Genomic DNA, 25,496 nt, shown 5'->3' with positions numbered 1-25,496 from the left:
TGTAGTCGTTCTGTAGATTGTTTTGTTTTTTAGAGAAAGAGAGCGCGAGCGAGAAAGAGAAAGCGGGGAAAAGACACAAAGTTATGTTTATGAGGAAGACAATGACAAATTTAAAAGTTATATGTTGAAATATGTTAGTTTTGGTCATTTATTTAAAATGAGCTAGAAATATAAACTAACCGCTTAAAAGTGTTAGTTTAGTAATTCTTCTGATATAAATGGGGTTCAAATGGGTTGACATTTGTAATTAGTCCAAAAAAAACATTATTAATAAAATAATAGCTACTAGGCATAAAAATGAAGATGATCAAGAATCGGTCAGCAGTGAGAAACAATATTCATACGCTCAAAAACTGCCATTTTAATGTGCTATCTGCAAAAAATGGGGTTTTCTTCTCTTCTCCGCTCTGCCATTACCAAAAGACTTAACTCCTCCCCCATGCTTCTTTCTACTTCTTCTCTCTCGACAACTATTACTGCATCTTTGCACCATGTTAGGGGCAATTGCAGTAACACTAAGGATGATTTCGATAATGATACGAAGATCTCAAAAAGCTCCTATCATGTAACTTCAAGTGATTTCATGCGTGGATTTGTATTTTGGGAATCCAACAAACCACTTACCATTGAAGAATTTCATATGCCTCATCCCAAGGCATCCGAGCTTCTCATTAAGACCAAAGGTATTTGTATCTAACCTAAGAAATTCTTGTCAATTTAACCATCTCATTCTATATTGAAGCAGTGAATAAGATTTCCAGTACTTGAACTTTCCATAGATATATCTGTAACAGAAGTAGTTGATATAGTTTGATCACAACCAATCAGGATCATGGCTTTATCGAATTGGGAGATTAAAAATTATTTTAATTTTTTCAAATTATCCAATCAATGATTTAAACTTTATGCATCCTTGTTCAATTCAAGACAGGTTTCTACAATTCTTGAGCACTCATTGCTGGTGTGAAACTATATTTTTGCTTTCGCTTTCTTATTGGGCACATTCTAAATTTCTGCGGTTGTTGCATTTTTAAGAAATTTATGTTTTATGTTTCGAAAACAGCTTTTGATGGTTTCTCTCCTTAGTGCAGCTTGTGGAGTTTGCCATTCGGATCTCCATGTTATAAAAGGAGAAATTCCATTTTCTAGTCCTTGCGCTATTGGGCATGAGATAACTGGTGAAGTTGTTGAACATGGGCCAATGACAGACCGTAAAATTATTGAAAAGTAAATAGATCTTACATATTTGTACAATATTTAAGATCATATATTTTGATCTTAAAGCTGTTATTTAAAAGCAGGAAAAGTAGATACAAGAAACTAATTATGCATTACTTTGTAGATATCAATAAAGCAGTTGTGAATGATGGTCTCTTATTTTTCAGATTTCCAATTGGATCTCATGTTGTTGGGGCTTTTATCATGCCTTGTGGAAACTGCTTGTACTGTTCTAAGGTGACACAGCTTTGAGATGCTAGGTCTTCTTATTTGTCTAATTTTCATGGGTTTCCATACTTTTGGTATACAACCAATGGTGATCATTAGCTTAAGAAGAAATGTCAGATCACCAGGTAACCTTTTTGTGTTTGGAAACAGGGTCATGATGATTTATGTGAGGATTTCTTTGCATATAACCGTGCAAAAGGAACTCTTTATGACGGTGAAACTCGGTTATTCCTCCGTGACGGTGGTGAGAACCTATTTGCTTAAGATATTATATTCATATTTATATTAGTTGTCTATTTATTATCTGCTGCTTCAACTGGTAACTTTTATTTTCCTTATCCTAAGTAAAGTGCCAGTATCTTGTAATTATGGTTGATTGACGGTTGGACATTAGAACTGATCCAAATGGCTACAGTTTACTTTTGTACTATATATATTTAAAAAATCGATCACTTGTTTGTCAATCACAGCAAGCAAGAATTTGGATGCTTTATGATATTATCAAGGACTGCATGGTTTTGACGGTTATAATGTTGAACCAGAACTTAGTGGTTGCAAGTTCAAATCAGTATTTACTGGATTCTGAACTTATCTTCTGAAATCGAACTGGACAAGAAGCAGAATTGCCTTAGGAAACTCAGGGACAGCATTTTGCATGAATTGTTTTTCGAACTCAAAGGGCATGCTGTCTCCTCTTCTTCTCTTTAAGATTATAGTTTGACATCTGACATTGTAGAGCTATGTCTGTCGACTATCCTAACAAATATGGTGAATGTTAACTAGAGACGGTAGGTGGCAGTGTTTCACATCTGTATTTCATAGGTTTATACAGTGGCTAAAATGTCAAGCATTAGGTGAATGCTTGAAAAGAAGTCTAGGGACTGGTTTCTGGCACAATTAAAGAAATAGATAATGGTTCTAAATATTACTCCTCAACTTCTATTATTGTCTTCTGCTTCCTTGTAAGTTTGTGGGTGAGATGATGGAGAAAATTTAAGATTAGTATTCAGCATTCTCCACGAACTTCAAAAGAAACAGTTCATTATTTGGATATTTCTCATTCCTGCTGTTTATGTTGGGAATGGCAGCACCTTGCTTCCGAGCAGAACTCCAATGCAATTGTTGTTGACAATTTGTTAAGTTGAACACGTTCCTATTAAAAGCTTTTGGCAATATGAAGCGCTTCAGCAATTTTAGAACAAGGATAAATTACATAATCTTAGAATAAGAATCAACTACCATAAACATGAAATTATGACCGCTTAAGTTTTTTGGCATTTAAGCACAAAATCTATTCTCAAATGTTTATACATAGAGTGATCCGCAACGAGTATATACACCTGTATTTTGCCTTCTACCCTGGTTTATTTGACAGATATGTTATTTAGCAATCACCTAAACAATATCTATCTTCATGCTTGGCCAATGGAATCAATTCTCCTTTGTGGAAAATGATTGATATTTCTTGAGTTCGTTGTTGTGGAGAAACCTTGACCTTGAATTTGGAAAAAAGAAAAAACTCCTAACTTTCTAGCATCTTTGATTGGCACGGAATTAGAGCAAATCAATACTTCTTTCAACCCCTTTTTAAAATTACAAGGTAGACACTATATCCCCATTTGACTATTAAATTTGTTTGGAATTCTAAAGTTAATAGTGGTTGGTTTATGTCAATTTTGTAAATTGTATATTTTGATTCAAAAGAGTTACAAGTATTTTTTATTGTAGCATATGACTAATTTCTAACATGCATTCTCCTTAATTTGCTGTTGCAAGGGCTCCTTAATTTGTTGTTGTGATTGCTCCTTTATTTTCTCCTATTTGCAGTGTAGTATGTGCACATATAGTCTACAGCTAGCCATGTGCATATTAGGAGACTAATAATATTCTCAAATATTGAGCTACTTAGCCCCTTAGTGATAGTGTCAACAAGTCGTCCCTGGAGCATATCTAACTACTGTTTAATTTCTCCTTGTTGAACTGGATTGTGTGTTACAGAATGGTCAACAATCAACAATCAACCATAATTAGCTAATCAATCACCATTATTAGTAGACCTTCTATAGCTTATACATTTGTGTATAAATAGGTTGTAAATCTTCTTCCTTTACATATAATATACAAGAATTTAGAGTTTATTCCTCTCTATTTGTTTATTACATGGTATCGCAGCCTAGTATTTGGCTTTTAGAATTTTTTTTCCTAAGTTGCGTTTCTCAGACCATGTTCTGTTCTGAAGAACAATGTTTGGTAAAATTTTCTGATACCACCAGTTAGTTTTAGGTTTGGACCTCTACTGAATTTCGACGCCCGTCACAGTTTGCTTTTTGGCATTTTTCTTTTCTATTGACTGAGTTTATTTTATTGAGGGCGAGCCTTGGCGCAACGGTAAAACGTTGTTGCCGTGTGACCTGAGGTCACGGGTTCGAGTCTTAGGAGCGGCCTCTTGCCAATTAAATTGGCAAGGGAAGGCTTGCCCCCAATACACCCTTGTGGTGGGACCCCTCCCCGGACCCTCGCTCAGCGGGGACGCGTAATGCGACCGGGCCGCCCTTTTTTATTGACTGAGTTTATTAAGTGTGGTGTTGATTCCGGGTTGATTTATTTTTCACGCGTGAACGCTGTGTTACTTTTCGAGTCTTAGGAGTGGCCTCTTGCCAAATAAATTGGCAGGGGAAGGCTTGCCCCAGTACACCCTTGTGGTGGGACCCCTCCCCGGACCCTCGCTCAGCGGGGACGCGTAGTGCGACCGGGTCGCCCTTTTTTTTTTTTAACGCTGTGTTACTTGTTCTCTCGGCTATCTCCTATTGTGATTTTCAAATGGCGAAATTTAGCACATATGAGGTTGATGTATCTTATTCAACAAGTACATTAGCTAATACGGGAAATTATGTTGCTTCTTTATCTATGTCCTCTCATTGTAGGGTGATTGATTCTGGCGCCACTGAGATATTTTATCAGAATTTAAATCTTTGTCCTCCTTGCGATGTGTTACTTTGGCTAATGGGTCCAGTGTTTCAGTAATTGGGTGTGGAACAGCTTATCCCACAAGTCCATTAAGTTGTCCTTTGTTTTATACATGTCTCACTTCCTTTTTAGTTACTAAACTTATCAAAAACTTAAACTGTCGTGTTTCTTTCTTTCCCAACCATTGCGTTTTTCAGGATCTTGAGACGAAACAGGTTCTTAGTAGGGGAACAATAAAGGATGGATTGTATCTTCTCGATTCTAGTTGTGTGCCTGTTTCCAAGACAATGGTATGTGCTAGTACCTCTTCCTCTCTTCTTAAAGTTCATTGTCAGTTTGGTCACCCTCCTCTTAAAATATTACAACACTTGTGTCCCGGTCTTAAACATGGAAAAAGTTAGAATATTCTAGGGTTACATGGTTATATCCTATGAAAAATCGATTAGAATTATTTTCCATCTTCTGTGCTTTTAATGCTGAAATTAGGACTCAATTTAATAAACTTGTGTATCTTACGAAGTGACAATGCTAAAGAGTATTTTTCATCTTCCTTTAATACATATCTTTCACAAAATGGTATCATTCATCAGTCTTCTTGTGTTGCCACCCCACAACAGAATGGGGTGGCTGAGCGAAAAAATCGTCACTTACTAGATGTTGCCAGAGCCTTTATGTTTTATATGCTAATTCCTTGATTAATAGTCTTCTTAAAGGACAAATACCTCATTCGTTGCTTTTTGTTTCGCAAACATTGTTCTCGCTTCCTTTTAGAGTGTTTGGGTGTACTTGTTTTGTTAAGGACGTGAGACCTTAAGTATCCAAACTCGATACTGAAGCTCTTAAGTGTGTCTTTGTGGGTTATTCTTATCAACGAAAAGGTTATCATTGTTATTCTCCTTCTTTAGGTCGTTATTTGGTGTCCATTGATGTTACCTTTTTTATAGGATACTCCTTTCTGTAGTTCTGTAGTTCTGCTTTATCTTCCACTTCTCCTTCTCCATCTAGTACGCGGATGATTATTTTGTTTAAACTATAAAACAATAGATGGATTTGTTCCTTCCTACCTTGTTGTTCGTCAAGTTTACTCTTGACGTGTGCATCGTGCGATTGATGCACCTCCTATCACCATAGATACTAATGTTCTTCCTCTTCGGCAGATCCTAACCTTGACCTTCCCATAGCTCTCCGTAAAGGTACTCATACTTGTGCTTATCTCGTTTCTTCCTTTGTATCTATGAAGCACGGACTCTTCCCCGGGGTCGCCGTGGCCGAGTCGGACTCGCCGGACTCGGGGACTCGGCGGGACACGGCCGGAAAATGGGACACGGATGGGGACACGGCAGGACACGGGGGGGACACAGTGGGACACAGGGGGACACGGCGGGGACACGGCCGGAAAATGGGACACAGATGGGGACACGGCAGGACACGGGGGGGACACAGTGGGACACAGGGGGACACGGCTGGGGTAAAAAAAAGTTAAAAATTAGGGTTTATTTTTTATTTTTTTATAAAATTTAAGGATCAATTATGCAATTTGTCAAAAATCCTAAATTATAATCTCTATCGCACGAATTAGAATTAGGTCTTCTCTCCTTCCTGCACAAATCGCGATTTCAACCCCTGTGCTGCGTACATCGTAGTTCTCCTAACATCACGATTTCGTTTTTGTTTGGGAATAATCAAAAACAATTTCTTCTCTCCCGGTTCTTCCTTCTCATGCGCTGCCATTCTTCTCCTTGGTTCTTCTCCTAACATCACGATTCCGATTTGTGATTTAGCATGTTTTTTATATATTTTTATATCTAATATATATATAACTAATTATATAAAATTTGCCGTGTCCCCGCCGCACCTGTGTCTCATATTTTCTAAAAATGCCGTTTGCCGTGTCCGCACCCGTGTCCGCACCCGCGTCCGAACCCGCGTCCGCACCCGTGTCCGTGCTTCATAGCTTTGTATCTTATAATGCCTTGTCACACTCCTCCAAGTCTTTTGTAGCCTCTTTAGACTTTGTTGTCGTTCCCTCCTCTCTTATCGAAACATTATCTCATCCTGGTTGGCAATAGGCAATAAATGAATAAATAAAAGCACTTGAACATAATCATATTTGGGATCTTGTGACTCTTCCGCATGGAAAACCAGCTATTGGTTGTAAGTGGGTGTTTACTGTTAAATGAATCTTGATGGTTCTATTGCTCGATTGAAAGCTTGATTGGTTGCAAAAGGTTATACTCTTAACTATTTCGACACAGTCTCTCCTATTAGTTCGTCCGTTCATTTCCTTGGTTGCTACTTATAATTGGGAGCTTCATGAGCTTGGTGTTAAAAATGCTTTCTTGAATGGTGATTTATGTGAAGAGGTTTATATGGAGCATCTACGTGGATGTGTTGCTCAGGATGGAGGTATGTGAGAAAATCATTATATGGTTTGAAGCAATCCCTTTGTATTTCACTGGTTGTGTATGTTGACGACGTTGTGATCACTGGAAATTATGTTGTTTGGATTACGAAGTTAAAAGCGTTCCTTGGTACTTGTTTTCAAATGAAGGACCTTGGACCATTGAATTGCTTCTTAGAGAAAGGAATATGTCTGAATAAGAGGAAATATTATTTAGATTTGCTAAATTATGCAGATTGATCGAAGCAAAGACTTGTGATGCTTCTATGATACCAAATGTGAAGTAAAGGCTCATGATGGTGATTTACTCGAGAAGCTTGAAAAATACAAAGGAATTGTTGGGAAGCTGAATTATCTAACAATCACTCGTCCTGGTTATAACATTGTTGGAGGTTTCACAAATGCAAATTATGGTGGTGGCAATCTTGTTTCTTGGAAAAGCAATAAACAAAGTGTGATTTCTAGATCCAGTGCAAAATCTGATTATATGGCTATGACACAAGCTACATGTAAACTTGTATGGCTTCGTCATCTCCTTGGTGGAATCAGATTTGTCTTGACAAAACCGATGAAATTATGGTATGAGTGACAATGAAACGGCCATCTATATTGCTAATAACCCCATGCTTAATGAAAGAACCAAGCACATATAGAGGCTGGCTGTCATTTTACGTGAGAAAAGCTAGAAGACGGTACAATCACCACTCCACGTGTCCGTATAGGAAGCCAATTTGCAGATGTGTTGTTCTGTTATGGGTGAATTTCTATGGCCTCACCAAAGCTTTACTAGGAACCCAGATCAATTACATGTGTACCAAGATGGGCATGATCAGTGTAACAGTCGAATGGTCAACAGCCAACATTAGACTTATTGTATAGTCAATAGTTAGTCAACCATAATTGGTTATCAATCACCATGATAGCTAGTTATTACTTACCTTGTATAGCCTATACCTTTGCGTATAAATAGGTTGTAAATCTTCTTCCGTTACATGTAATATACAAGAATAGAGTTTACTTCTCTCCATTTGTTTATTACAGTGTGTTTTATCTTGTATAGCCTATACCTTTGCATATAAATAGGTTGTAAATCTTCTTCCTTTACTTATAATATACAAGAATATAGAGTTTACTTCTCTCCATTTGTTTATTACATTGTGCTATGATTATTACTGACTTGTTATCGCATTAAAGTTTCATAGTGACATCCCACTTAATCTTTAAGTCTTCAAGAATAATATTCAGCCAAAGCAATCCACATATACCTTGTACCATTGTTCGAAATTTTGCTTCAGACTTGAATGTGCTACTACCCTCTGTTTCTTGCTTTTCCATGTCACAAGGTTCCCCCTAAGGAAGGTACAAACAATAGCCTGATGTAGACCTTTTATCAACAATTGATCTTACATACTTAGCATCAAGGTGAGCTTCAATTGTCATATTTTCATTTCTCTTGAACAAGGGCTCTCTTTTAGGTGTTTCCTTAAGGTATTGGAAAATTATGTATGCTGCTTGCAAGTGGACTACTCTAGGATTATGTATAAATTAACTAAGTACGTGTTGTTTGATAAAACTTAAAACTGGAAATTAAGTGCTGAAAAACTAAGGTGGTGTTTGATAAACTTGTCCATAATAGTAGATTGACTCCCTAAACTTTGCAAGTGTCTCATCAGCTCCTTGAACTTAATTATTTCGTATCAACAACTCTCTGAACTTGTCCATAAAAGTGGATTAGCTCCGTGAACTTTATAAATGTCTCACCAACTCCCTAAACTTGCTTATTCGGTAACAACTAAATACAAAAACCATAGGTTGAAAAGTAGGACCAATACATGATGTATTTTTTAGAATTTAGGTTTAATAGATTTTTGTATTTAGTTGTTACGAAATAAGCAAGTTTAGGGAGTTGGTGAGACATTTATGAAGTTCAGGGAGGTGGTGATACAGAATAATCAAGTTCAAGGAGTTGGTGAGACATGTGTAAAGTTTAAAGAGTCAATCTACTATTATGGACAAGTTCAGGGAGTTGGTGATGTATTAGGCCTAAAAAAAATAAGTACTGAATTTTAAGTGCTGAAAGTATTAAAAAGTGTAATTGTTTGATAAATATTAAAAATAAGTATTGAATTTAAAAATATTAGTTAATAATGTTTAACAAACACTTTAACTTAAAGTTTTACGTGCAACGTAGAGTAGGTGCTTGATTTTTGTAGTAGATGTATAAGAAAACGAACACTACAAGTGGAGACTATGATTAAGTGGTGGAAACTGCAAGGGGAGAACCAATAAAATTTTGTGGATAAGATGGCCACAAAAGATATTTGGTCTTGTAACATGGATTTAGATATAGATTTAGTGTGGAGCATAGTAGTGAAGGAAGTTCTAGGGGAATCTAAAGGTAGCATGCCACCGGGTAACGACACATTTTGGTGGACCGAAGAAGTGCGACAAGCAATAAAGCGTAAGCGAGAATACTATAAAATATTGGGAAAATGTAGGAGATGAGAACTATGAAAAGTATAAAGAGGCTAAAAGGGAAGTAAAGAAGGTCATACGAGATGCCAGAGCAAAGGTGAATCGAGATCTGTATGCAAGATTGGATACAAGGAAGGGGAAAGAGAGAAGACACGAGATCTCGGAAAATTTAAATGTGTGAAGGATGTGGACCAAAGAGTCATGGTTGGAGATAAGGATATCAAGAAACGATGGAGGTCCTATTTTGATAACTTATTTAATAGAGATCGCGGACAAGATATTGGAGATATAAGTATCCCTCACGATATATTAAATAGTGACTACATGTGGAGAATTCAAAAGGGTGAAGTCAAAATGACATTAAAAAAGATGAGATTGAAGAAAGCAGTAGGACCTGATGACATCCCTATTGAGATATGGAGATGTTTGGAGAGAGGAATCGAATGGTTGATGACTTTCTTCAACAAGATTTGGAGAAGCAATAAGATGCCATCGGAATGGAGGAAAAGTACCCTAATCCCTTTGTATAACAACAAAGGCGATATCCAAGATTGTACCAACTATCGAGGAATCAAACTAATGAGTCATACTATGAAACTTTGGGAGCGAGTGATCGAACAAAGGCTAAAGAGGAGGGTGAAGATTTCGGAAAACCAATTTGGCTTTATGCCGTGAAGATCAACTATGGAGGCCATTCATCTAATGAGACAATTAATGTAGTATTATCAGTGTCAGCTGTTAATATGAAGTGGACCTTTAACTATCAGCTTGAGTTTTTCGCTAAAACGGTTCCATGACATGGTATATGGGCCTGTGTTGTCACGCTTCAAGCCCAAGTGTGCTTTCGCGTGTGGGGGTATGTCCACTATTAATATGAAGTGGGCCTTTAACTATCAGCTTGAGTTTTTAGCTAAAGCGGTTCCATGACAATCAGAATAAGAAGACAGATTTACATATAGTTTTCATTGACTTGGAGAAGGTATATGATAAGGTACCAATGGAAGTACTTTGGTAGACCTTAATAAGGAAAGACATTTCGCGGAAATATATTGATATGATAAAGGACATGTATAAGGGAGCGTGCACGAGTGTACGTACCAGTGTTGGGAAGACTGAAGAGTTCCCTATTATGATTGGAGTGCATCAAAGTTCACACTTAGCCCATTTCTTTTTGCCGTCGTTATGGATGAATTAACGAGTTCACTTCAAGACGGTATACCATGGTGCATGTTGTTTGCAGAAGAAGGTGTGGAGAGTAAGTTGGAATTGTGGAGATAAACTTTGGAATCTAGAGGCTTTAAGTTGAGCCGAAGTAAGACGGAATATTTGGAGTGTAAGTTTAGCGGTGACAGAAGTAGGGAGGCAGGGACAATCACCTTGGATGGGAGGGTTGTTCAGGGCTCGGATTGCTTCCGTTATTTAGAGTCTGTTATTCAAATGGATGGAGATGTTGCTCATAGGATTAAATCTGGTTGGTCGAAGTGGAAGATTGCTACGATTGCCCCTATACATTTGAAACAGTTGAGGGACCTAAATATCAATATGAACAAGGTAAGACCCCTATACATTTGGAATAGTCTAGGGACCTAAATATCAATATGAACAAGGTAAAATGGACAAATGCTTTTTTTTTTTTTATTACTAATTGAGAAAGGTACACGCTTGTGTTTAGCAAGTTCACACGCCTCGTAGTGAAAAGTCTCAATGTGTGGTTTGTAAACAATGAAGGAAATAGAGATTAAATGATTCTAATTGATGGATGACCTAACTAACAATAATATAGAAAGTTCTGTTTTTCTATTTGATATCATAGACCCAAACATGAATGAGTATGGAGATCTGTTCTCGAATATGTTCGACTTGTTCGATTCCTCAATATCGTAAACAACCATTCCATTATACAGCACTTCCAATCGTCTTTCACGAATCTTTCTTTTGAAATACATAGTGACTTGTTTGAAATATAACATTACAAAGTAAATCTTGTGCGAGCTTTTGTATAGATACTAGATTAGTGGATAGCTTAGAGACATGAAGGACATTTTGAAAGGTTATGCATGGGTATGTTATAACATGTTCTATGCCAGCTATTCTTGCTAAGGATCCATCAGTTGTGGCTATTTTCTTATTGCTTGGGCATGTCGTATATGGTGAAATGTTTGGATGAATAAGTCATGTGGTTGGTGGCTCATGAATCCACAATCCAAGATTGCAACAATGGGTTTTCTTTGGCATTTAATCCAAGTATATTATGAAATGTTTGGATGAATAAGTCATGTGGTTGGTGGCTCCTGAATCCACAATCCAAGATAGTTGCAATGAGTTTTCTTTGGCCTTTAATCCAAATAAGAAAGAGTGCTTACCTGAATACACCAAAGTAAATGTACCTGTTGGTTTCTCCAGGTTGTTCAAGAGTGCTCTCACCCTTTCTACTTCATCTTGATGCGTTAGTTGCAACATGTGCATGTCCATTGCCCTTTTCCGTTATCCTTTCTACTCCTACTCAGGACTTTGAGGCTTCCTGTGCAATTTCCAACACTTCTACTTTTTTGGCGTGCCTTTTTGTTCTACCTACCCCACAAATCATCATGATTTTGAGACATGGGTGGGATACTTCTTCCAATCTCATATATATAATGCCAGCCAAACTACATTTTGCACCTTCTGCGACCATAGTTGAACCATCTACTCGTTGAGAATCAAGCATCACGATCCTCCTACTTTATTCACTTCGGGTACCGCCCACTGCATTAATGCATGGAACTTTCATTTTTGAAGCAATTGGATTCTTTCTTGATCAAACTCGAGGTTTAATCCCATAAGAAAGTCATAGACTCTGTCCTGTTCAATGAACACTTTTAGTACAGTTGCATCATCAAAACACTTGATTTGAATTACTTATAATGATCAAGTTCATGCCATGCGGACAAGAGGTTGGAGATATAAGTATCCCTCAAGATATGATAAATCGTGATTGCATGCGGAGAATTCAAAAGGGTGAAGTCAAAATGACATTAAGTAAGATGAGATTGAAGAAAGCAGTAGGGCCGGATGACATACCTATTGAGATTTGGAGATGTTTGGGAGAGAGAGGAATCAAATGGTTGACGACGTTCTTCAATAAGATTTGGAGAAACAATAAGATGCCATCAGAATGAAGGAAAAGTATCCTAATCTCTTTGTATAAGAACAAAGGCGATTTCCAAGATTGTGCCAACTATCGAGGAATCAAATTAATGAGTCACACTATGAAACTTTGGGAGCGAGTGATCGAACAAAGGCTAAGGAGGACGGTGAAGATCTCAAAAAACTAGTTTGGCTTTATGCTGGGAAGATCAACTATGGAGGCCATCCATCTAATCAGAATAAGAAAAAAGACTTGCATATGGTTTTCATTGACTTGGAGAAGGCATATGATAAGGTACCAAGGAAAGTACTTTGGTGGGCCCTAATAAGGAAAGACATTTCGCAGAAATATATTAACATCATAAAGGACATGTATGGGGGAGCGTGCATGGCATAGTTATTAAAGGCGCAAGGCGCACTATGGCGCAAGGGGTCCTGGAGCCTTGGCGCAAGGCGCAACTTAAGGCGTGCACCCGAGCGATTTGAGGCGCACACAAAAAAAATATCATAAATTCATAATACTAGTCACAAATAATCACAAATAGTCAAATAACAACAATAAAACCATAAAATGTATGAGTTAAGTTCTAGTTAACTACTAAGGCATGAGTTAACTGTTGCGATATGTGGAGTAAAAACTGTCGATCTTTGTCTATCCCTGCTTTTCTTTTATTTTCTGAACTTAAAAAACCCTAAAATAGCCTAACCCTAAAATACCCTCAAAACCCTAAATACCCTCAACCCTAAATTACCCTAAGGTAGCTGAGGCGCGTCATGGCGCGCGCCTTGCGCCTGGCTTAAGGCGCACTAAGGCGCGCGCCTGACTCACCGCGCCCGCCTTTGGGCTCCAGAGGCGCTAAGGCTGGAGCCTTAGCCGAGGCGCGCCTTTAATAACTATGGTGCACGAGTGTATGTACGAGTGTTGGGAAGACTGAAGAGTTCCCTATTACGATCGGAGTGCATCAAGGATCCGCACTTAGCCCATTTCTTTTTGCCATCATTATGGTTGAATTAACGAGTTCACTTCAAGATGGTATACCATGGTGCATGTTGTTTGCAGATGATGTGGAGACAAAAGAAGGCGTGGAGAGGAAGTTGGAACTATGGAATCTGGAGGATTTAAGTTGAGCCGAAGTAAGACGGAATATTTGGAGTGTAAGTTTAGCAGCGATATGAGTAGGGAGGTAGTAGGGAGGTAGGGACAATTACCCTGGATGGGAGTGTTGTCCGGGGCTCGGATTGCTTCCGCTATTTAGGGTCTATTATTCAAACGGATGAAGAAGTGGATGCAGATGTTGCTCATAGGATTAAATCTAGTTGGTCGAAGTGGAAGAGTGCTACGGGTTTCCTTTGTGACCCCGACATGCCTAATAGATTGAAGGGAAAATTCTACCGCACGATAATTAGACCTGCATTGTTATATGGTATGGAGTGTTGGATAGTGAAATACTGTCACATTCATAAGATGTCGGTGGCGGAAATACGTATGTTGAGATGGATGTGTGGTGATACGAGAAAGGATCGGGTGGGTAATGAAATAATTAGGACAAAAGTAGGGGTTACATCTATTGAGAATAAAATGAGGGAAAACCGACTATGGTGGGTGCCTATTTAAGACGAAGAGCGCTTGATGCGCCAGTTAGGAGGACTGAAGAGTGGCAAAGGGATGCAATGATGAGGGGTACGGGAAGAACTAAGCAAACTTGGAAGAGGGTGATTGAGAGTGATATGAGTTTATTGGGGATTGAGGAAAATATGGTAGTGGATAGGACGGAGTGGAGGGAGAGAATTTATGTTGCTGACACGACTTGATTTCACGGTTTCGTATTATGGTCCATGTTAGCTGATCCCGAATCATTTCGGGACTAAGGCTTTGTTGTTTTTGTTGTTGTTGATCAAGTTCCTGCCATAGAGACTTTAGTTGGTTGGCCTACTCGGTCACATATGCTCTTCCTTGTTTTGTCGTAATGGTTTTGACCTTCACTTCATAAACTAGCGATGCATCCGTACCCTTTGTATATGTTTGCGTATGTTTGCTGAACTGCATCCTAGTCATCTTTGGCTGTAGCCATGGACAACATTGGATCAGTTATTTCAACGATCATTGAATTCCAAACACATGTCATTATCATTGATTCCTCTTCATCCCACACTTTAAAACTTGGATCTCTTTCCTTTGGTCATATTCCCAGCAAAGGACCGATCTTCCCCTTGCCTTTCAGTATAGTACGAACAAGGTGAGACCACTTGAGATAATGTTTCTATCCAATTTATAGGCAACTTGATGTTTAGTAGTTCCAATCATAATTGTCAAATCGAGATTCGACTCGTGAATCGAAATCCACATTTTATGAATCGTGACTTGTGAATCGAATTGATTCCGTTCAAATTCATAATATTATAAAGAAATAAAATATTTACCATGTTGAACTCAAACTATTATCAAATATTAGTCTAGAAATGCAATTTTAATGTCAAAAAAGAAATCATATCAACCAAGTACTTACAATTCAAATCTAATGCAAATGCAATCCTAATAAAACTAATTCACAAATTGGACTCTGTTTAACAACTTAGTGGAGATGGAGAGTTTGAGCTTCTTACTCTTTTTGAGTTGATAAGTTGATAAATAACAATTGGACTAGAGGATAGTGGATTTAGTAGTTAGTGTTTTTGAAGTTTTTGATGAACAGTGATGAAGATCCGACTCAATGGAATCGTATGATTCGAATCATAAGATTCTGTTACAATTTAGATTCACCCTATAGATTCAGCTCGAAATAGAGCTGAATCGAATCATGAATCGTAAGATTCTAACAACATTGGTTCCAATAAGAATTGATTCCTAATTCCTTCATTTGGTGAAGCCACAGTAACATATTCAGTGCTCTTCTCTTTTGTCATCTTTTTTTTACTTCAAAGTGCAGCTGACAATCCTAACGAAACTAGTCAACAGAACCAGAACCGGGCCGATAGATAGAGGTTGATAACTAGAATTTCCAGTAATAAAGGCTTGTAAAAAATACTACAAATTCTCCCCTTTATGAGAAAAAAAGAGAGTAAAACAAAGGAATAAAAAGAATGGAAGAGATAGGAAACTTGGGGAACCAGAAAAGCAAGAGAAACCAATGATTTTCTTGTGACAAGATTCTATTTGCGGGTCCATAACAAAGTACCCCTTAAACTAGAATACAACTAGCTGATAATTGATTAAAATAACATGTTTTATTATTCTTGAGTCCAAAACTGTTCGGATCACAGTTTCCTTATGCTATATTGCATATACAATTCTAGAATATGTGAAATAGAAACACTTGCCCATTTTTCGGCATGCAGGAAAAAAAGTATTGCTCCTAGTAGTAAAATTCTTACTATGGATGGGAGTTACAATAAGAGTTAGTATTTTTCTTTCGTTTTTGTTTCTAAATGTCACTGTGGTCACTGAATAAACAAGGAAATGAATGCCTGAATGAGCATAAAGGTGGTTATTTTATGGTTTTTAATGTAGAAAGAATTGGCTGACGTTCTAAAAGTGAATGATGTTCATCCATTTTCTATCTAATTAAATAAATAACACATTTTTTAATCTAAAATTCTTTTTTTTTTCCTTGAACTTTTTATTGTTATCATAGCATAAGGTTATGTTTTGATTTCATGTTTTTTTTTTTTTTTTTAAATGCAAAGAACAAGTACAGGCTTGTTGTTTCATATCATTCTCAAACCTTATATTCAATCTCAAATAATTCATTTGTATTATAATGTTGGTCTAATAAGATTAAAGTTCAGTGTTTTCAAGATTTGCTTGGTGTTGCTTTCAGATCCAAGCTCCCTTTCCTTTTAGGTTAATTATACAACTCATGTGACGAATTTCTTGTCTAATATCTGCATATGGAACTCTTATGCTCTGGTTCTATATGTAGCAACGTCTATAAAACTGATAAAAATCTTAATAAAGGTTCTCCCTTGAAGCATAATTAGATTTTGAATCAGATTTAGTCCTCTAGCAAGAGTATAGTCCAGATTTTGTCTATGGTGAGATCAAAATGTCCATAAAGCTTTTAATGGTTGATAGGAATGAAAATTGTGGGGCATATTTTCAAAAGGATGGAATTGCTTTCTTGCATGTTTGCTAAACTCTATGTGATCATAAATTGAATAGGGACATAAGTTGCTTCTTAAATGGCAATTTTAGGCTAGGCACTACTAGCTATCCTCATTATTTAGCTTCTTTAAGGGTTTCTAGTATCAATTTGTATATGCAAAATGCTTCTCTCTTTTTCTTTATGTGTTAGAGATATAGCAAACGATTTGAACCGTCAACTACAAGCTAGAGCTTTTACAAGGATCCCAATATTCAAGTAGTTCAAAAACTTGAGTTGTGCCCCAAATTTTCTTTAAAAAGTTTAACAAACTATGTAATACACTAGGAATACATGGGATACCATGTAGATTAACAAACTACATTGATATATTTTACTTAAGAGCAATACACATATATATACAAGTTTCTCCTGCAATCAAGAAGACATTGTAGGCTCACAACATCCTATAACAATGATTTAGTTGACTTAGGCATGCTTACATTTATTACATTGACTTATTCTATAAGGGCGGCCCGGTGCATTACGCATCGCCGCTTAAGCGAGGGTCCGAGGAGGGGTCCCACCACAAGGGTGTACTGTGGGCAAGCCTTCCCCTACCAAGATTTTGGCAAGAGGCCGCTCCTAAGACTCGAACCCGTGACCTCTCAGTGACATTGACTTATTCTATAACAAAAAGAAATTAGAATTAACTAAGGCTTTTTGGTTGAGCAATTATTTGATTGTATATAAACTTTTCTGGTAGCCTACTTGCATTTGTTGATATTCTTTCCTTACTATTGCTGAATTTCATTTTTCCGCCTCTTGAAGTTTTGTTCATAAGTTTTTCTTGAGAAAAATTGATACTTATTGTGCTATTGCAATATGTAGAGTAAATTACATCAATAGTACCTGAACTTTACCCTAATTCACACTTTGGTACCTAGATTACATTTTGTCCCGAAAATATACCTGAACTAACGATGACCGGACAATTTAGTACATTTTACCGGTCAATAACCGGTCAATGCGGATTTGATAAGTAAATTACACTAATGGTACCTAAACTTTACCTTAATTCACACTTTGGTACCTAAATTTCATTTTATCCAAAAAATACACTTCAAGTAAAGATGAATCAATAATTTAGTATATTTGATCAATCAACGTGAGTTTAACCATTTTAAATTAGAAATTTAGACCCACCATATATTCAATTAACATATGCAATACTACTCTTTAGCTCTACATATATATTAAATGGTAGTATTATAATTTTATGTTAATTAAGTGTATTGTAGGTCCTAATTTTTAATTCAAAATGGTCAAACTCTCGTTGATTGGTCACTAACCGATCAGATGTACTAAATTATTCGGTCACCTTCACTTGAGTTATATTTTTAGGACAAAAAAATTCAGGTACCAAAGTGTGAATTAGGAAAAGTTCAGGTACCATTGATGTAATTTACTCAAACAAACTTGCATTGACCGGTCATTTACCGGTAAAATTTACTAAATTGTCCGGTCATCGTTACTTCGGGTATATTTTTGGGACAAAATGTAATCTAGGTACCAAAGTGTAAAATAGGTAAAGTTCAGGTACTATTGGTGTAATTTACCCGCAATATGTATGACATTGGTTTATCAAAATTGTGTTATAACATTGTAGGACACCCAGTCTACATGTATAGCATGGGAGGCCTTGCTGAGTATTGTGTTGTTCCAGCACATGGATTGACTCCTTTGCCAAACTCATTGCCATATACCGAGTCTGCAATTTTAGGATGTGCTGTATTTACGGCCTATGGCGCTATGGCGCATGCAGCGAAGGTTCGTCCTGGGGATTCTGTTGCAGTTATTGGAGTTGGTGGTGTTGGCTCAAGGTATGGAAGATGTATATATTCTACATATATTCAATATAACTAGTCATTTCATTATATCGTACACATATTTTCAACATAACTAGTTTGTTTCTTATTTGCAGTTTGGATGTTTATAGTTCATGCAGTCCCTTTTGTGTATACTCTATGTAGTTCTTGAGATCACATACACCCCATCTTACTAGTCGGTTGAAAATTTAGTGATATTTCTTATATGGGTGGAATTTATAATGCATTTTCTTTTGGAAAATTCTTGAGATCATGTTATGTCATCATATCTATATGCAGGAGTATACTAAGTCCTTGTGTTTTTGTAGAAAAAAGAAATATTCCCTACAAAATTGTTTGTGAAACCCTCAACAATATGGTATTAATTAATATTCATTAATCACTGATGGGAGAACTGTTCGGGCATCAGATTGCTTTCGGTATTTAGGATTTATTATCCAAACAGATGGAGAAGTAGATGGAGATGTTGCTCATAGGATTAAATCTGGTTGGGCGAAGTGGAAGAGTGCTACGGGTTTCCTTTGTGACCCCGGCATGCCAAATAGATTGAAGGGAAAATTCTACCGCACGGCAATCAGACCAGCACTGTTATATGGTACGGAGTGTTGGGCAGTGAAACACTGTCACACTCATAAGATTTCGGTGGCGGAGATGCGTATGTTGAGATGGATGTGTGGTCATACGAGAAAGGATCGGGCGAGTAATGAAATAATTAGGACAAAAGTAGGGGTTACATCTATTGAGAATAAAATGAGGGAAAACCGACTAAGGTGGTTTGGCCATGTAAGACGAAGAGCGCTTGATGCGCCGGTTAGGAGGAAGGACTGAAGAGTGGCAAAGGGATGTAGTGGTGAGGGGTAGGGGAAGACCTAAGCAAACTTGGAGGAGGGTGATCGAGAGTGATATGAGTTTATTGGGGATTGAGGAAAATATGATAGTGGATAGTAAAGAGTGGAGGGAGAGAATACTTGATTTCACGGTTTTATATGATGGTTCATGTTAGCCGACCCCGAATCATTTCTGGACTAAGGCTTTGTTGTTGTTGTAATCACTGATTTACATTTTGCATGACAATCTTTTGTATACTTTTGGAGTACAAGTTCTCTCATATATCTATTATGATCCTTTATATAGTGATCAAATCCTTACGAAGTAGGAAATATTAATCGCCAAGGAAAAGTTAAAGCTAGCGTTCTTGTCTCTGCATGAAAAGTTCTTATAATATTTTACATCTAGACTATATAGCAGAATATCTTCAATACTTCCTAGATTATGAAAAGGATTCCTCTTCCTAGGCTTGGCTTAAATAAAGCAAAAATTTTGTACACCTTGTAGTTGTTTCACCATTCAACCAAACTCAAGGCATAACAATATCTACTATTCTGTGAGCTAAATATATCAATCTACAACTAGTTTTTTTATATCCCCCTAGTTAAGATTACTGTCTCCTATTTCTTTTCTTGAGAAAAGTACAAAAATAAACCATGTGGTTTGATCGATTTACAAAGACAGTCCCTATGGTTTAAAAGTTTGCAAACGGGGTTATGTGCTTTGTGCAGTTTACAAACTCAGTAATTCCATAAAAAATTGTTGTCGTGATTAATCCAAACGGTAGTGATTTAGAGTAGTTAAAAAGACCGACTTTGCAAATTACCCAAAATACAATGTCTCACTTTGCGAATATCTAAAGCACAAGTGTTGTTTGACCGAAAAATTGACTCACATATCCTTTAACTGCAAATTCGACAAAACACAAAACTCTTGTTTGCAAACTCTTAAATCACGAGACTATTTTTGCAAATCTGTCAAATCACAAGGTATATATTTGTACTTTTCTCTTTTTTCTTTCAATTCTGTAATTTGGAACAATGGGAATGTGCGTTGCTCGTGCTTCCAAGTCTTCAAGTCTTCTTTATGGAACAAATGTTTCTCATAGTTATATTAGGATATTAGAAAGATGTGAACCCTGATGGGTAAGGGATAGAATTAAATGGTTTTTATTCCATCCTGCTGATCTAGAGGGAAAAGTTGGGGGAAAACAATGTGAGCACACTTGCACTTCTTCATTCCAAACTTTTCAACCGCTTGGCTAAACTTCCCAAACCATGCTTGAGGACTTTATTTCAAGCCATACAGAGATTTGCGGAAATGACAAATTTTACCATACTCGCCCTGAGCAACAAACCCTAGTGGTTGCTCCATATAAACTTCTTTTTGAGATAAAAAAGTCGAATAAAATCTCAATGAATTGTATTAGAGGATATACATGTATTTATACATGTGTGAGAAGCTAAACTAGGAAAATGATTGAAGCTAATTCCTAAATTTAAGCTAGCTATTGACTATTACTATACTAATGTATTCACACCTACCTATTGACTATTGACTAATGTATTAACACTATAACTTAACATGAACGAATAATGCAGTTGAAAGCTTGATGATCATGTCTGCAATACAATAGTGATTAGAATTTCAAATCCTTGACCCATCCTTGTTTGAGAATGAGGGTAATTTTTGTAGGAGATTCAAACTTTAGTGGGCCATTAAGAAAATGCATTCCTGATGATCTGGTTCAACAATATGATGTTAAATTTATGTAAGATGTTAACTTTGAATTTTAATAGATGCAATCTGTAAGATGATAATCATGAGCAACCCGCCCTTGTTATATTATGGTAACCATCAATTAGATTTTGGACTGACAAGTTGCATGACTGCAAATTTGGAACCTTGTACATATGTGTGACTTTAATTCTTTTAGGTATAACGATCAATTGCTTGTTCCTGTTTATTAGGTGTAGGTGTTGGCATGTCACCTTAAGTCCAAAATTGAGATTTTTTTTTGTGCTTTTATATTTAATTTTTAAAGAAGAGTGAAGTGACTGTTTTATAGCACGTTTTTTTTTGTTAGTAAAAGTGTAATGTTGTCAGATCCAGTTGAGATAAAATATTGGAGAGTGAATCTGTTAAGAAGTTTTAGTTGATATTTGGTTTAGTAAATGATTTTTAAAATCTGTATAACTGGACCAACTGAGCAGCATTATGTGGACCATGTAAAGGCTACAGATCAACTTGAGATTTGGAGTGTTGGTACTATGAATCCATGATTTATGATAGTCTGCTATCAAAACTTACTCTCATGTATTTGTGATGTGCTTATATATTTTTATTGGGACTTTGGTCAAATCATGACAAGAGAAATCTCCAGTTGTTTGCAGATTGCAAGGGCATTTGGTGCTTCTGATATTATTGCTGTGGACATTCAGGACGAAAAACTACAGAAAGCTAATATTTTTGGTGCAACTCACACTATAAATGCACAAAAAGAAGATCCTATTGAAAAGATTAGAGTGCGTACTTTATCCTGAATTCACGAGATATAATCCATAATCAAATGTATGACTTTTATCTGATTGTAAAGTTTGTTTGTAGTGTCAATTCTTGTAGATGTACAAAAAGCTGCATTAATTAGTTTATATAGGGAGTTCTTCTACATGATCTCTTCTTGTTACAGAGAGAAAAAGGAAAAAAATAAATAAATACAAAAAAGATATAAGCTCTCCAAACTTGCATTGAAATCTCAAATGTTCAAAGAGAATAACACAAGTTCTAAGTTACTTACTAATAGCAAACCCTACTACAACTAGGATTAGGAATCCCAAATTAGAAAAAATTCTAAACCAATGGTAAATAGCATGTGGAAAGGATTCTGAAATAATACAGAATAGTATTGAGACTTAAATTCCCTTAGAAATAAATATATGTGAAAATCTAAATAAAACAACCCTACTTTTGAGAAATAAAAGTAAATCCAAATATATTTAGGGATAAGGTACCAAAATAGGCCTAAGGTTTTTGGGGAAGTACCAATTTAGACTCCACGTTCAAAATAGCATCAATATAAGCTTAACACTTACAACATAACATCAATTTAGGCTTAACGTTTACAACATAGCATCAATTTAGGAATTACTAACAGAACGTGACACGTCATCCGTTAAGTCTGCTAAACGTCACAATTAATCATATTATATTCTTTCCCTATTATTTATATGTTATCTTTTTTATTTAGTTTTATTTTCTTATTTATTATAATACAATTAATTATTATTCTTGTCCATTAAGACCTTATATTTGTTTTTCGTTAATGATCCCATGACTCCTAAATTCCATTGGCTCATGTAATATATGCAAACTAAAAGTAATTGAATATCCACAAAATTTCGAACACTAGTTAAAATGATATTGATATATGACCATATTGGCACACAAAATATCAATTGTCAACTTACAACTCCTCCAAAATGTATCCAAAATGTTACCATAATGCCACACAAAATCCAAGGTGCCTAATATCAGTTTCTTAATTTGTACTATGCTAGAAAAATAAAATTATCTTTTTGACACAACTTAAATTGGATATATTTTGTAAACGTTAAGCTTAAATTCGTATTATTTTGTAAACGTTAAGCCTATATTGGTGCTATTTTGTACGTGAGGCCTAAATTGATACTTTCTACAAACTTTAGGCCTATTTTGGTACCTTATGTGACGTGGCGCTGGGTTGGCAAACTTAACGGATGACGTGTCACGTTCTGTTAGTAATTCCTAAATTGATGCTATGTTGTAAATGTTAAACCTAAATTGATGTTATGTTGTAAACGTGGTGCTATTTTGAATGTGGGGCCTAAATTGGTACTTCCCAAAAAACGTTAGGCCTATTTTGGTACCTTATCCCATATATTTATCTTGAAATTTTCTCAGCTGGTCGATGCATATACCATGTTTTTGTGTAATGATTTTGTCCATTGGTGAAGAAATGGAGTTGTTAAAGACTCGACAGAGGTCAGTCTTTGGCTTTATGTTTTTCTATTGTTTCATGACATGATTTTGTTCTTCCTTGATGATTGGATTGCCAATATCGCATTTTCCGTTTACCATTTGGACCTCTGTCCCACTTTAGCATTGCAGTTCCTTTTCTTTCGTTTTCCTATATTTGTTTTTTCTCTATAATTTTATAACCTTTTATTTTGAGAATAGGATTTCTTCAGATATATAACATAATAGCTTAAGGCGAAATGGATTGTCAATGTCATTTTCTATTTATCTCTTAAAGTCTGATACCATAAATTATTTTATTAAGACTTATTCAGTAACATTTGCCTTGAAGTAGAGAGAATGAAATAGAGAAATCATGTATTGTCACTTGTTCTTACATAAGGAGAACAATCACAATCAACTACATGTGTTAGAGTTGCAATAGTTTGTCATGAGTAGGAGATTGGTTAAAGTTGCAATAGTTTAGGGGAAACCTAGATGTGTTAGAGTTGCAATAGTTTGTCATGAGTTACAATAGTTGGCGGAAACCTAGATTCACACTTGCATTTGGTGGTGTATAGTAGGAAATATGATAACATTTGTTCCTTTCCGCCACTTGTTTATTCTTTTTAATTAAATTTTGCAGCAGATCTGGAATGTTACAGTAAGGATTTGAACTAATGTTTATTGGAGTCAACTATACTAGTTTCTCAAAGGATAGCTATCAATTTTATAATATCATACCATTTGGTTGGTCATATATGTTTGTATTGTAACTTAATATATGCTCAACCTGCTGATGTGATAATTTATAGAATTAGAGCAATTTCTGTTGATATTTTAAGTACCATCCTTAATCTTTTAGTACTGTTACCATAATGAGCCATACATGTATAAATCATTACAGACATACTTTACGCGTCCTTTACTTTTTTATATGTAATGTTATTAACACTATTAACTTGTTTTGGACAGGAAATAACAGGTGGCAGAGGTGTAGATATTGCTGTGGAAGCCTTGGGCAAACCACTAACATTCTCACAGTGTACACAAAGTGTAAGAGATGGAGGGAAAGCTGTCATGATTGGACTTTCACAAGCTGGTCTTGTTGGGGAGATAGATATAAACCGTCTTGTTCGTCGGAAGGTGCATATGTAAAACTGGCAAAATTATGTTTGACAGCTATTTAGCCTGAAAATATGGGAGAACTGGGGTGTTGAATCATAATTCTATGGTTGACTGGAAAGAAATTTCATCTCTTGGATGGTCATTATTATAGAGTACTTTGAACATTAGTGGATGTTCATATAAAGTTGAAACATAATTAGTTGGATCCTTTTCTATAATTAAAGAAACTAATGTTTATTATTGTAAATTTCTGAGCTCTTTTAACTCGTGTGGCAGATTCAAGTTATCGGGTCATATGGAGGAAGGGCAAGGCAAGATCTTCCCAAGTTGGTTAAACTTGCAGAAACTGGGATTTTCAATCTAACCGATGCTGTTTCAAGAAAATACAAATTTGAGGAGGCAGCCAAGGCGTTCGAGGATCTAAATCATGGAAACATCATTAGTCGAGCGGTGGTTGAGATAATGTAGTTTTCTGAGCAGGTTTTGAGTTTCAATAAAGTTATCTGCTTGGGGGAAATAGAATAAGCAGATAGAGATCATCCTCTGACTTATAGATTTTAATAGTTGGAGTGTCAAAGCATATTTAACTGATCTATACTTTTATTCTATAAACCTTTACATCTCTTGACAGTCAAATGAAGCATGAGAGATTATTGGTGTCAAGGAATAAATGTATATACGTGTCATCAATTGTTTCCGGAGTTTTCGGGTTTTGACGTTGTGTCTTTAATTTGGTAGGATTTGACTAATCAAGTCTGAATGATGAAATTTGACAACTACATCTTAATAAATACATAAATTATAATTTTTCCTTTTCTCCAAAGTAGTAAGGAGGGATGTGTTATATGCTCCTCCAACTGTCATCCATACTAACGTAAATGCTCGTTGTGGTTCTTTTAAAATATGTTTTCTACTAGTGACATCATAACACTGTTCTGTTTTAAGTTCCAGCCACCAAAAGTATAGAAGACGCCTTGTAGGTTAAATAGCATAAAATCTATGTTGTATTGTGATATTTAGTTTGCTGATGTGGATCTGATTTCACCATTATTCCTCGCAAATGATGAAGAAAAATCGAAACTACCTTCGTGTTCTGCAAACGCAAGATGATGGTCATGAAACTGATGTAATTGCTTCATCGGAAAAGGAGGCTAAGGCAAAATC

General features: G+C 36.2%; 1 protein-coding gene across 1 annotated transcript; it reads left to right on the top strand.

Moving 5' to 3' along the window:
- Window positions 1–310: 310 nt before the first annotated feature.
- Window positions 311–25,139, top strand: LOC136231336 (uncharacterized). The gene is made up of 8 exons (XM_066020684.1): window positions 311–683; window positions 1,092–1,227; window positions 1,386–1,455; window positions 1,597–1,690; window positions 18,164–18,377; window positions 21,595–21,736; window positions 24,180–24,350; window positions 24,609–25,139. Exons 1-8 carry the CDS (start codon window positions 365–367, stop codon window positions 24,798–24,800), a joined length of 1,338 nt encoding a protein of 445 aa, XP_065876756.1. The 5' UTR covers window positions 311–364; the 3' UTR covers window positions 24,801–25,139.
- Window positions 25,140–25,496: the final 357 nt, after the last annotated feature.

The sequence above is a fragment of the Euphorbia lathyris genome, chromosome 5, assembly GCF_963576675.1.
Source record: "Euphorbia lathyris chromosome 5, ddEupLath1.1, whole genome shotgun sequence".
In the NCBI taxonomy this organism is placed as follows: domain Eukaryota; kingdom Viridiplantae; phylum Streptophyta; class Magnoliopsida; order Malpighiales; family Euphorbiaceae; genus Euphorbia; species Euphorbia lathyris.
The sequence above is the reverse complement of the archived record's forward strand: the minus strand, read 5'-3'. Positions and strand labels throughout refer to the sequence as shown.